Source organism: Amphimedon queenslandica, unplaced genomic scaffold (genome assembly GCF_000090795.2).
Source record: "Amphimedon queenslandica unplaced genomic scaffold, v1.1 AMPQUscaffold_13078, whole genome shotgun sequence".
Classification (NCBI taxonomy): Eukaryota; Metazoa; Porifera; class Demospongiae; order Haplosclerida; family Niphatidae; genus Amphimedon; species Amphimedon queenslandica.
The window spans coordinates 44,342-58,339 of record NW_003546686.1 but is presented as its reverse complement, the minus strand read 5'-3'; the positions used below and the strand labels follow the sequence as shown (position 1 = coordinate 58,339).

General features: G+C 35.4%; 2 protein-coding genes and 1 long non-coding RNA gene across 3 annotated transcripts in view; all 3 read right to left on the bottom strand.

Moving 5' to 3' along the window:
• Positions 1–2,977: 2,977 nt before the first annotated feature.
• LOC105314175 (extracellular protease-like) lies at positions 2,978–4,284 on the bottom strand. The gene is made up of 2 exons (XM_011408176.2): positions 4,199–4,284; positions 2,978–4,151 (listed from the first exon to the last, which is right to left on the bottom strand). The coding sequence occupies exons 1-2, from the start codon at positions 4,252–4,254 to the stop codon at positions 3,119–3,121; spliced, it is 1,089 nt and encodes a 362-aa protein (XP_011406478.2). The 5' UTR covers positions 4,255–4,284; the 3' UTR covers positions 2,978–3,118.
• A 1,189-nt stretch (positions 4,285–5,473) lies between these two features.
• Positions 5,474–6,784, bottom strand: LOC105314174 (extracellular protease-like). The gene is made up of 2 exons (XM_011408175.2): positions 6,704–6,784; positions 5,474–6,656 (listed from the first exon to the last, which is right to left on the bottom strand). Exons 1-2 carry the CDS (start codon positions 6,757–6,759, stop codon positions 5,618–5,620), a joined length of 1,095 nt encoding a protein of 364 aa, XP_011406477.2. The 5' UTR covers positions 6,760–6,784; the 3' UTR covers positions 5,474–5,617.
• Positions 6,785–10,846: 4,062 nt separating this feature from the next.
• The window catches only part of LOC109585355 (uncharacterized), a 4,593-nt gene continuing 1,441 nt past the window's right edge, over positions 10,847–13,998 (bottom strand). The window contains exons 3-7 of the long non-coding RNA XR_002186448.1: positions 12,771–12,862; positions 12,129–12,283; positions 11,131–11,234; positions 11,028–11,082; positions 10,847–10,960 (exon numbers count right to left, since the gene is read on the bottom strand). This is a non-coding gene — a long non-coding RNA (uncharacterized LOC109585355). The remainder of the gene's footprint in view (positions 10,961–11,027; positions 11,083–11,130; positions 11,235–12,128; positions 12,284–12,770; positions 12,863–13,998) is intronic.

Below are 13,998 nucleotides of genomic sequence, written 5' to 3'. Positions count from 1 at the left end.
TAAAACACTAACTAGAATGGGTGGAGAGTCCCAAGACACGGCGAGGCAGAGTGAGTAGAGTATTTCTGAAAAGAACTGGCTAAAGCAGCTTCAAAGAGTCCAAGGATTAGTAACAGCAAGAAGAATAACAACTCAAGAACACTGCAATCGGGTGCTGTGCTTCAATAACGCGCTGTTTTCAATTAAAATAGCATCTAGTTGCTATGGCAATTGCTAGCCGCGGGAAAAAAATCACCAATATTAGCAGCCGCGAATATAACCCAACCTACGGTAATAGTAATAACTATTTCATCGCAATTTTTAATACCAGCAAAATCTACCTCATGCTAAAATCGCAAAATTTAGTACCCGCAATTAAAAGTCACTCTAAGGTATTTGCAAAAATTTAAAATTTCTAGTTATATGGTACACTGCTACTAAACATAGATACAAGTGGTGTAGTCTTTTATGTACATGTATATTATAAACAATTAGATATGATACTGTACATGTCACTCACCTACATGTACATATAATTTTAACTAAATAGCATGTGCAACAAGAAATATATTACTTAAATTATTTTGATAAAGAACTAACAGTATCAAAGGTATCTTCTCTTTGCTTTAGTAAGTACTTGATAATTCTATTACATTCTTCAATGACCATGGAGACATATTTTATCACCTACATAAAAATACAAAATGAAATAATAAAAATACACAAATACCCATCAAATATTAAGCATAACTACAACATACTAGTACAATGTAGCTACAAGTACATGTACATATATGCTAACATTATCACAACTACCTTAAAGCCACTATTACTTGCGAGTACTAATTTTTGCATTTTGTTGCGAGTGGCTTTAAAATCGCAAAAAATTGGTACTCGCATTTGTCAATAATTTAGGTTTATTAATAGCTATTAATTGAAAAAAGAACGAAATTGCAAAAATTAGTACATGCTAAATCAATACTATTAACAAATTGCAAATATTTGTCTACTTAAAAATAAGTGGCTTTAAGGTATATGTGTGGGACAAAGGATCATATCCATAAAGCAAAGCGCTACTCCTGTTATAGTAAGATGTAGATAGAGCCTTATGCATACATGTATAAACATGAGGTTCCTATGCAAATAAAGCACCTCGTGTTTCTTATTAACATCAAAGGAATTTATTCATGAGTAGTCTATTGTAGGCATAGCAATACATATTGTGGTACAGTGGTATGATGGATACTACAAGTAGCTATATAATGGAGGTTGAGCTATTGTACATGTTACATGATGTGCATGTGCCTGTAAGTAACATGTATAAAGGTGTCCTTATTACACAGGCTATACAGATTCATAATTGTTAATGTATTTTTATTGTAAAGTGGCTCCAATGAAGAATCACAGATGTGACATACACCAGCACACTGAGTGCATTCACTGGTAAAACTCATAATGGGTGTGGCTTTAGTCTATCACCACACCCACTAGACGCAGACAAGCAGGTGGCTATTAACATGTTCCTTGGAGTGTTTGTACCAAAAGAAGGAGAAGCAATGTATGGGATCTATCAACTGATTATTATTGTACTGTTGGACAGCAAGGGAACCGCAATCACTGAAACAGTTTAAGAGGTGGCATGCCTCAGTACATTACATGTAAATGTACATGTACATATATCTCATAAAGTTACTGTGTGTTTGATGGATCAAGTTATTTGTATTTCTTAGTAGCACTGTTTTATAATAATGTTAACTCATTATTCTTTTTTGCACTAGCCTACAAGTGCATGTAACTAGTAAAATATTTTTGTGTAGCACAATTTTAAAAATAATGTACCAGTAAAGTGCAGTTTGTTCTGAATAATTGGAGTAAGATCTATTTTTTACTTTTAGTCCTACCAAATGGTAGAAAGATGAACTAATGTCATTACATGTATTATACATGTACCTTAATTTGCCACAATATGAAGGACAAGGTTTGACGTGCACACATTAACTTAGTGTAATGTATTTTCCAATGCATGTGTGTGACTGTGTGTATACATGTATATGTACATTGTAATTACATAGTGTAGAAACCTTAAGCTAATTCCAACCAAAATGGGATTATTTATCAATTTTAAAAGTAGTTCTGAAATTGGGCAAAAGTCCCTGTACTATAGTGTACATGTACGTCTGGCCGAATTTTGCCAAAAATTGGGAAGGGGAGAATTCTCCATTTATACGTTGTACATGTATTACATTTCCTGATACATATAGATGTACTTGTGATGCATAAAAAGTTTGAACTCGTTCCAATTAAATTTAGATTTTTACAATTCAAAATTTACTTCAAAATAATGATGTACATGTACATGTACTGGACATTCCACAGACTCCACTCATATTTAACTTCTGTACAAAAATGACAAGTACCGTAGAACATGTAATGCCCCAATTGATGTAAAGGCACTGTACATGTAGCACATTGTAGTGAGTGTTATATAACAACAAGTACTTCTTGGGAAGGAGACATTAAATCTAATGACGAGCTCTCCTGTTTTCTTAGGATCCTCAACCAGTGGTATACCCTCTTTAACAAGCGTTAACTCTCTATCAGAATGTATCAGATTTTTGACCAGTATTTGCACTGTTGTGTGATATCTATTGTCTATAGTGTCAGTAATTTATTGGATTTATTAACTAAGGTATGTTCACGTACATGTACATTTAGTTTGAAATTATTGCACATCTTACATGTACATGTGTAGTTCATGTTTAGCAATAATTTAAGAATTATCTTATTAATCAATAAGAGGGAAAAGGTGGGTCATGGATAACGATCATATCATTACTTATCAATAGTTTTTTGGCACAGTGAATGATGAACACTTCAACAACTTGGCTGCTATTTGGCAGACAACACAAATCACTATAAGAACCACACAAATTCCATGGAAGTTCCCACGCACACTTTCTCAATTGGCTCGCTTATAATCTATAAACTCTCAATTTTTTATAAATTTATAATGAAAAATGTGAGCAAAAACTAAGATGCTGAATGTATTAAATTGTAAATTGTGCATGTCCTATAGTGCTGCATGAGTTAATTATTATTCTAAAGTCCTTGGACTGCAATCTGTCTTTGTAGTAGCAGGTTACTGGCTTGCACAGTAAAAGAAAGCCAAATTATCACAACCATATGTTGAGAGGAGTGGATTATAAAGAGCCAACTTTTTAGCTTCTTCTGGATCCATTGGCGCGTCAAACTTCAATCGATAGCATTTATACCTACCAAATAAGGCATTAATATTAAAAGATACCAGTACTAGTTCCTTAGTAACTTTAGTACCATCGCATTTGACTGGTAAATCATAGTAACTGTCACAAAAGAACACTCCAGATGAAATGCCAGTTTCATCTGAATATGCAAGCATATTAGATTTACATAATGGGCCATCATTGACATATTCTACCTCCTTCCTTTCGAGAACTGTTTGTAGTCGATCAAGAATCCCCTTCACTGTTTCACCATTCTCACTGCTGTATGTACTGAACCATGTGTCATAGTCACTGTTCTCAGATACATGGGAAATTGCTTTGAAGGCACCAGTAGTGCATATCTTCTTGTGTGCTTCAAGTGTCTCACTATTCTTCCTATCCCCGTTGATAAACTTGGCACTTGAGGTGCAGGTTTGTGTGTAAACTTTTGGTTCACTCTTACCTTTTTCTTGCGAGCTAGTTGGTTTAAATAGAAGACGAGTATCTTGCAGGCGAATTTGAACAGATTTATGTACAAACGATTCCTTAAGCTTTTCAATAGACATTCGACTCATCTCTTTCACTGACAGATACTGTACAGGTCTACTGTATTGTACAGTGTAAAGACCATCAGCATCAATGTTAAAGGCATCAGTGACTTGGACTGACACTGACATGCTTTCCCCTGCCTTCAAGAGAACAAACTCGTCCTTTGTAGGAGAAAGATAAAAAGCGTAAATACCTTTATACTTCAGTGGACGACCATCAAGATAGACAGAAATGAATGGAGAGTTGAGTCCTTCAAGGGGAGTGTTACGTTTCAGTAGATAAAGATCCTCATTCCCATTGTTAGTGAACTCAAAAGAGCAAGCAACTGCAGAAAGAGCTTCATTACAAGCCATGTCAAGGGAGATTGGCCAGCCATTAGCACTGCATGTACAAAAGAAAAGTAACATTCATGTGTAACATACATGTACCTCAAAGCACAGGTCAGGTAAGTCACTAGACAGAAGAATGAGATTAGAGTCTTCATGATTCCTTTCCTCTCTCAATGGTAGATATATTACTCCGCTGATTTGAGGAAGGCTAGTCCACTTTTATAAAAAAAGAAAGATTTCCTCTCTATGCTACTAAATTTAGACTTATAATCAAGAAATCTACTGTTTGCATTATAAGTACCAATGTGTCTTTGTTGCTATAAGTTTAAACTTTTAGACAAAGATGTTATTGTTGCATGAAAAGGAACAGTCAGTCTTTGTTTGTTTATAAGTCTATGAAGCTAGGAAAATGAATGAGCTATTGAACAACTTGGCTGCTATTTTGGCAGACAACACGAATTACTACAAAAACTACTACACATTTTCTTTCACTGCCTGTTATACCTGTCACCTTCAAATATGACAATAACTTTTAGTAAATTTTAACAATAAAACATTGTGCAGCAAACAGTAGCCAGACCTGGCACTGCTTTATACAATACAATTATTATTAAGCACAGAATAGGCATTTTTCTCAATAAAAAGCTTATACAATTTGAGCGGATCTAAGAGAAAATGCATTGTGAAAATGAAAGCCAGTATTAAGCTTATGAAATAACATAGATAGAAGCCCATGCATTTCCAAATTAAAATAGGTGGAATTGTATTATACATGTACATGTAATTTTAGTATTATAGATCAGAAGAATCTGTGTTGCAATAATGTACGTGCTTGTAATTATATTGGCTAAATACAGCATTCTGCAAGCCTCATGCATCTCATCGATCAACTGCTTGAAGTGTGCATATCTACTGTCTCAAATGTGCATGCATCCATGTACACTAGGCAACATGTTGCTAGCAACATGTTGCCTAGTGTATGGGGGCCTTTAACAATCAAGTCACAACAGAAGCCAGCCAATGGCAACACATTACTTAGCTAAAAGCTGCATGAGCATCTACTATTGCTATGATAATATTATACTTCTCTTCAAACCTTATATATCATGTTAACAGAGGTAGAGATACACTCTATACTTCATTTCTTGATGTACATTGTATAGCAACAAAGTTCAAAATTGCCAAGTGGATGGACACCTCTTTGTAATAGTCATATGTTTATATTTGATTAAGCTTTACTTTCATGCTATCCAACATTGCTCCACATTGGTGTATAACACTAATCACAGTGGCTTGCAATTGGGAAGTCATTAATTTTATTTTCTTTGTAATCCTGTCATCCTCCCAATAATTTTTGTATCAGCAGATTGTTTATGACTGAATTTTATTAATAAAGACAAGATGAAGTCACAAAATGTAATAATAATATTAATGAAAGCAATGTGCATGGCCTATAGTGTTGCATGGTACTCTTATTGTTCTTGTCTTGCAATTTGTATAAATGAAGACTTCATTGGCTCAGCTATTATAGCTTTCACAGTAATGATAGCTATAAGAGTCAGCATTGACAATAGCTTTGTCTGGAGTTCCATAAGCTAAAAACTGGCAACCTATTGGTTCATATCTGAAATCTTTAGTCCAGCCAAGTGCATGAGCCCATTCATGTACCATCACTTTTTCCATTGTGTGTTCAGTCCCCATGCAGTTGACTGGAATTGTATAGAAAGGGCTACAGAGGTATATGACATCATTTGGTTTACCCTCATGTACATAAGTATATGCGAACCAACAGGTGAAGCAGGATTTACCGTTATTGTTGTACTTGACTGTGTGGCCTAGGGACAATCCAGTTTCCATTCGTTGGTATGTAGCTTTACCTTTTTGTCCTCTTTCAGGATTATAGACACCAAACCACTTCCTGTACAATGGATTTTGATTTATTTTGTTATCAATAATATTACTCATTTGGCCACAGATCCTCTCATGAGCTTGCAATACTTTATTATTGTTCTCAGTATTGCCACCAATAAAGCTGGCACTAGCGCAGCTCTGAACTTCGACTGTGTAATCTACTTTACCTATTTCTGGCTCTTTGGGTTTTGTGAGTAACTGAGTATTTGTCAGATAAATGTCAGCAGATTCTGTTACAACTGTTGATTTCCATAGTTCGTCAGTAGGAGCTTGCTGTGCATTCATCTCATTTACTGACAGATACTGTAAAGGCTTACTGTATCTTACAGTGTAGAGACCGTCAGTATCGAGTTTGAAGATGTCAGTGATTTCAGCTGTTGTAGAAATGCTCTCACCTGCCTTCAAGAGAACAAACTCATTTTTCTCAGGAATAGGAACACGATAAACAACTATTCCACTATATGGGACGAGACCATTTGGATGATGAGTGACATCAATGAATGGAGAGTTGAGTCCTTCAAGAGGATTGTTACGTTTCAGTAGATAAAGATCCTCATTCCCATTGTTAGTGAACTCAAAAGAGCAAGCAACTGCAGAAAGAGCTTTATTACAAGCCATGTCAAGGGAGATTGGCCAGCCATTAGCACTGCATGTACAAAAGAAAAGTAACATTCATGTGTAACATACATGTACCTCAAAGCACAGGTCAGGTAAGTAACTAGACAGAAGAATGAGAGTAGAGTCTTCATGATTCCTTTCCTCTCTCAAAAGTAGATATATTACTCCACTGATTTAAGGCAGGCTAATCTTCTACTTTTATAAACAAAGAAAAATGTCCTCTTTATGTTACTAAATTTAGGCTTGTAATCAAGAAATTGACTGTTTGCATTATAAGTACCAATGTGTCTTTGTTGCTATAAGTTTAAACTTTTAGACAAAGATATTATTGTTGCATGAAAAGGAACAGTCAGTCTTTGTTTGTTTATAAGTCCATGAAGCTAGGAAAATGAATGAGCTATTGAACAACTTGGCTGCTATTTTGGCAGACAACATGAATTACTACAACAACTAGACAATAGAGATCTCTGTCTTATATGTAGTACCATTGGCACACTTGTGAAGCAGGAAAATAATTTTTTTTGGAAAACTTAATTATGATCAAGGTGATGTAGCTCATTAGAAATGTAACAAAATTATTTCTTAGCCATTTACTGAAGATTCAAATTAGATGACTCATGCCTCAGGAAAAGTAAATGCGTGGGTGATATATGTGGGCGAAGCTGACTAGCTGATAGAAGCAAAATGGTGGTCAGTTGTGTTGATTGAACGAGGGATAAGTTTGAACCTATAAATAATTAAGAAACAAGAAACTTAAGAAGTATCAGCTATGAGAGGACCCGGTTTCAGGGGCAGCTATGGAAACTAAGCACTCCTTTCCCATTCACTCATCAGTAGGCTAGTTCTAAACGTGTACCAGTTCCTCCCATTTAGCTGTAGTCTTGACCGGGAGTACTGGTCAAGTTAGGGAAGAGGAAACTTGAAGAGAATCAGCTAAGGCTGGGTTTACACAGCAACGCAAAATGGATCGTTTTTAAAACTATACACTTTGAACATCATTTTCATTGCCATAAAGCATAAAACAGTTACAAAACTATACGGATAGCATCATTTTCGTTGCTGTGTAAACTTAGCCTAAGAGAAGATCTGGTCCCTATCAGGGGTAGCTATGGGAAATACAGGAACGTTAGCACTCCTTTCCTATCAATGGATTATACTGCTTTTAGTTTGCTGTAGGATCTCAGCCAACTGGACTAGAATTCCCTTCTCCTGGTCTTCTACAAAACATGAACATGATTGTTTTCATCAACAACATTGACAAGAAGTTACTTGATATCTGTGGTGATCTCATTTTGGAGTCTGGAGAGTATTAAAAATGGCAATTCACTTAAAAACCCGTCACTCCTGATGTCATTCCTGTTACTCACGTACGTCGACTTAAAGAAATATCATTTCAATTATTGGTTTGGATTCCCCGTCCTCTCTCCCTCCAGTTCATTCACTTCTAGATCTATTAGTCGTTTGGATACTCTTTTAAAGACTCCAACCTCTAGCAATTGGTATCTCATTACAATGGCTTTCAATCGGAACACAAAGTATTTTGTTCTTCTTAGTCGATCAAGAAGGTTCTCGATTAACTCCAAAATATTCGCCAGGTTTTGAAAAGGTATTAATAAAGGGAGTGATGGATTAACGATTGCTTTCTGTGACCCTAGTATTCTTAATTCTAATCTAGGCTGGCCACTGAGAAATTTCTTGTACTTCATTTCACATACTTGGGGTAATGTTTTAAAGGAAGTTGACATTCTCTGTTACTGTGGCAACACGCAAGATTGGAAGTGTTCGAATGGTCGTTTTGGTTGGTGGAGGGCATGGGTCTTTCTAGTCATCGTAGTGATGATGATCCTTTTTCTAAAATAACTGGCTGGGACAATAACAAAGTAACTGACATTAATAATATACATGTACATGTACATGCATTGGCGAATGCCATAAAAGTGGAGAATTGCCTCATTTTCAATTTTGGTGATATTTGACCAAAGTCCCTGTACTTTGTGTGAAAATTCCTGTACAGGGAATTTTCAGATTTTGGATCATGCAACAATAAATTGTGTGTTTGTTCTACCTCTGTGTTTTTGTGTACATGTATATGTGTATGTGATTTATGATTGAATAGTTTTAATTAATGGTTCATTAATGTGCATTAATGGTAGTCGTTATTAGGAAGTAAGATGTATACGTAATTAATTATATAGTAACTACCCACACACACACACACACACACACACACACACATTCTTACATGTATTAATAATGCTAAAATCCTGTTGGAAACCCTCGTGCACATATGCCTTACCATTAGTGATTTTGATATACATGTACATGTACAATGTAGCCTGAAATTAGTGAAATATTCCCATGAAATTTACATGTACATCAAAATTAGAGAATCAATTTATGTTGATAACGTGACAATGGGGGCACAGAGTGAGTCAGAAGCCTTAAAGTTGCATCAAGAATCAAAGGCAATATTCTCTAAAGGTGGATTCAATCTCAGAAAGTTTACTAGACTCAATTGTTTAGGCGGAGCATAAGATATTAGAGATTATTTGGGATTTTGACATGGATGCGTTGATATTTAATGTGAAGTGTATACTTAATGAAATGAAGCATCGCAAATGGAGCCCACAAAACATAACGTTATCAGTCTTGTTACTAAGATTTTTTACCCTTTGGAAATCTTATCACCAGTTTTGATACCTTTTAAGATGTTCTTTCAAGAATTGTGTCAGAGTAAGGTGGTGACCTGGGATGAAGTGCTAAGATAAGATCTTCAAGAAATATGGAGAGACATGTTGAATGGATTGCAAATGGAGGAGTCATGGAAGATACCCAGACGCTATCTGCCTACAGTGAACGAAGGATTTAAACTGATTGGATTTTGTGATGCCTCCATAAAAGCTTATGCTGCTGTGATCTATTTACAAGATCACAACCAAGACTGTAGTCTTGTTGCCTCAAAAATGAGAGTTGCATCAGCACAAGCGCAGTCTATTCCTAGATTAGAATTATTGGGTGCGATTTTACTGTCTAGACTCAGCAAATGTTAGAGAGATTTTTGGGTGTGTAGTGAGTGAGTGTGAGTGTTTCACAGATTCCTCTATTGTTTTACACTGGATTCGAGAAACTGACAAAAACTGGAAGCCTTTTGTTCGGCATCACATAATGGAAATCAGAGAGAAGATTAGAGAGAAGTGTTGGAATCACTGTCGAGGAGAAGACAATCCAGCAGACCTACCATCACATGGTACTACCCTTAGAGAGCTACAGAAGATGCCAGAGTGGTTACATGGGCCCACTTGGCTCAAGGGGAGAAGCAAGATGCTTTCAATCCAGACACAGCCTTGCCTTCAGAGTGTTTAGAAGAACTGAGATCTTGTGATAGAAACACGTTAACATTCCCATTGTTTGAGAGAAGAGAGATAAGCATTGGTGCAGTAATTGATATTAACCGATTTAGTACTTATGAGAGGCTCATTAAGAGCACAGCGTATGTTTTGTTATTTTTAGGTATTCTCAAGAATGGAGTTACTGAATACTGTACTGGTCCTGAAGGAAGAGATGGTAAACAGAGTCCTGTAGTCAGTGAAGAGTTGAGGAGTAGAGCTGAATTATTGTGGATTCAGGAGACCCAACATGGAAGAATAAAGAAAGAGTGGATGCCACAGTTCAGACTACATGTATTTCTAGACAATCAAGGTGTATGGAGTTGTAAAGGAAGATTGGAGAATGCAGAGCTATCCTATAACACTTGCTATCCTATTGTACTGCCTTTAGTGGAGCTATTCACCAATAGTGACTAGTTCTCTATCTGTTAACTTCTTCTATGGGCCTCTACCTCAGAGCTCTTTGCTGCAAATAATTGCTGGTCCATGTGCTGGTGATAATCACGCTCAAGTCAATAAACACTAACTGGAATGGGTGGAGGGTTCTAAGATACAGCAAGACAGTAGTTCTGAAAAGAACTGGTTAAAGTAGCTCCAAAGAGACCAAGAGTTACTAACACAACTGAATAACAGTTCAACAGGGTGCTTTCCTTCTACTTTGCCATTCTCAATCAAAATAGCATCTACACGTAGTTGCTACGGCAATTGCTAGTAGCAGGAAAAATCACAAAATATTGGAGCACAAATACAATGTACATGTATCTCCCAACCTACATGTACACATGTACGGTATTAAATGTACATTACATGTATGTACCAAGTTGCAGGTGAGGAGGTAGGTAAGGATCACAACTAACCTAAACAATGTCATAGTCTTGCCCCGCCCTTCACTAGAGACTAATGATGTCATTAATTCATTACATGATTCAACTGACTCAAGAATGTCCTTATAACAAATTAAAAAATACAATAAATATTAATAAATAATTAATGAGTAGTACACCTTAATTTACCTCTCTCATATCAGTAGCCTTCTATTTCAAACTCAGAAATAACAAACGAAATAATCTACAATGCAAAATAAATAATATCATTATACTTATTATGTACACATACTGGTAATATTCCCATTCAGTAATAATAGGATATAGATTGAGAGGGCTCCAGTGATTATAAATATAATTACAGCAATTAATGGACCAGCGATGACCTAATTCACCCTACAAGGAATAAAGAAAAAAATATCATACAGTGGAGCCACTATTATGGACACTTTGAGACAATAAAGTTTTCTATACAGAAGTCTCCTTAATGAGGAGGTTATTTTACTAAGTAAATAATGTAATTGGTACACTAGGTGCGGTCCGTTAAATGAAGGTGTCTGTCAGGGTGAGAGCTAAACAAAATATTGTAAAAGATTACAAGCACTAAAATAGAACATGGCTTTCGAGTAATTTTAAAATTCAAAAAAATCTAAATTCAATCAGAGTCAGCTAAAAACTTTTATACAACGTGAGATCATGTACAATTATGTACAGCTAGTATATATGCATCAAAACAAATATTACTGTAGGGTGCCTTTTTTCGAAGACTGTAAATGTTGTGAATTTGCCTTAAAATCTATTTTGCAGATTTAATTCTCGCGAATTTATGCTATCTGCCATCATAAATACTATGCTGCCATCTTATACCGGCCGTAATAATTTGATTTTCACAGATAATTTTCACAAATCTTCACAAATTGGTGAAATCCACAAAATTTACAGCCCTTAAAAAGCAACCTATGGTATAATAAAGAAATCTCTCAATCTCTCCTAGTCATTTTTGGCAAAATTTCGCCAATAACCCTATACAGGGACTTTTGTCTAATTATTGAGCAGCTTTTAAAATTCATAAAAAATCCAATTTTGATAAGAATCAGCTCAAACTTGCTACACAACATAAGTACATGTATATGTATCAGTAAAAATTATAAAAATGCAAAAGTCTCTCCTAGTCATATTTTAGCCATGATAGTACTGGGTCATTCAGCACAATACCAAAATCCCAAAGAAACCCTGGTAATAATAGTAACTTTAATGCTAGGGTAAATGTACAGTACATTGTATACTAACTGGAGTTGCTGAAATGCTGGAAAGTTGAAAGTTGAAATGTTGAAAGTTGCTGGAGTGCTGAAAATCCTATCCGTTGCCTTAGCAGTCAGCAACTACACCTCCAGGAAACAGGAACAAGGGAATAGTGATGGTACACCATTTTTGAAAACACTATCCTATGGAACAAAACTGGAGTGACTATAGTATACTAAGTATAATCAAGAAGAACATTAATCATTCATTAGAAATTAAAGGATCATATTACTAAATTTGTAATTTTTTGTGGCCCAAAAATTCAGCTAATTTTTAATCTGTACATGTACATGTACATAAATTTTACACTTCTATTAAGCAAAGGTAGTCCAAGGTGCATTCACAAAAATCAAAATTGTAAAAGAAATATCACTGGCTATTTGCAAAATTTAAAAATTTCTAATTATACATTATACTGCTATTGCACTCCATAGATACCAGACTAGATGTGAATAAAGTCTTTTAATTTAATCTTATAATCTAGCTTAGTTGATTTAATTTAATTTAATCTTTTTATTTTTTGTACATGTACATGTAATTATATATTTATGTACATGTACTTATAATTATAATTAAACATGTGCAACAAGAAATGTAATAGTATTTTAATCATTTTGATGAAGAACTAACAGTATCAAAGGTATCTTCTCTTTGCTTTAGTAAGTACTTGTTACTCTAATTTCTATTACATTCTGGATTGAACATGAAGACATATTTATCACCTACACAACAAACATCAAAAATAATAAACATACACAGATAACCAACAAATATATTAAGCGGAACTACAACATACAATATGTAGCTACAAGTAGATGCATGCTAACAATATCACAACTATTATGTGTAGGACAAAGGATGCTATTCATTAGACAAGGTGCTCCTCCTGTTATAGCAAGATGCAGATAACTCAAAGATGAGTGTACATCTTAAACTGAAGTATCAGACACTTGACATACACAATACATGCATGTACAAGGAAACATTAGCGGTGGAACATAATTTATTTTGGCGGGCTCAACATCAGTCAGGTTATTGAAATGGGTGTGGTTTTATACAAAAATGGCTGCTAGTTTCTGTTAATGGAATTAGACTGGTTTTCTTTGTCTTTTCCTCTAAATAAGATGAAGAAATGATTACTGCACATCTAGTTTTACTGATAAAAGTCAGTTTTATATAAGGTTTTAGAGAATTTCTTGGGGGGGGCTCAGCCCCCTCTGTTTGAAGACTGGGGGGAGGGCTTTAGCCCCCTTAGCCCCCCTGTTTGCCACCTATGCAAGAAAAATGTATTCATTGGAATTAATTGGTGCATTGGCCTCGCCACAATAAAGACAAACAATAATTGTTTTTTTCTGTTTTAAAGGGTGAGAGAGGCTCTAAGGTCTAGTACACAATATCATGCGTTGCGACAGGAAGAGCACCGGAAGTGCTGTACAAATGCTGCGAGTTAACGCATGAGTTGACCAAAGTTCAACTCTTGCGTTATTGACGTGCGTGCCATTGGTTTGTACAGCACTTCCGGTCGCAAGGCTGATATTGTGTACCACGCCTAACACATAACCCCCTGCACCATTAAAATAAATTTGATCAAGAGTTCAGTTAGGGATTGTCTACAAAGACCTCAAGTTTATACAGTGGGGGCTGAACTAGACTGACAGTATAAACTATAAACAAGCAGAGGCTTTGAAAGGCTTCGAATTTTTTCTGCACCTACTGCTGTCAAAAGACTTAATAATGAAATATACCTTACATGTAAATTGTAGAATTAATCAAGCCAAATTAATTAAGTTAAAAACAGGATAATTACGGCATAGATAATACGTGTACATGTACAGAAGTACCACCATTATCAGCGTTA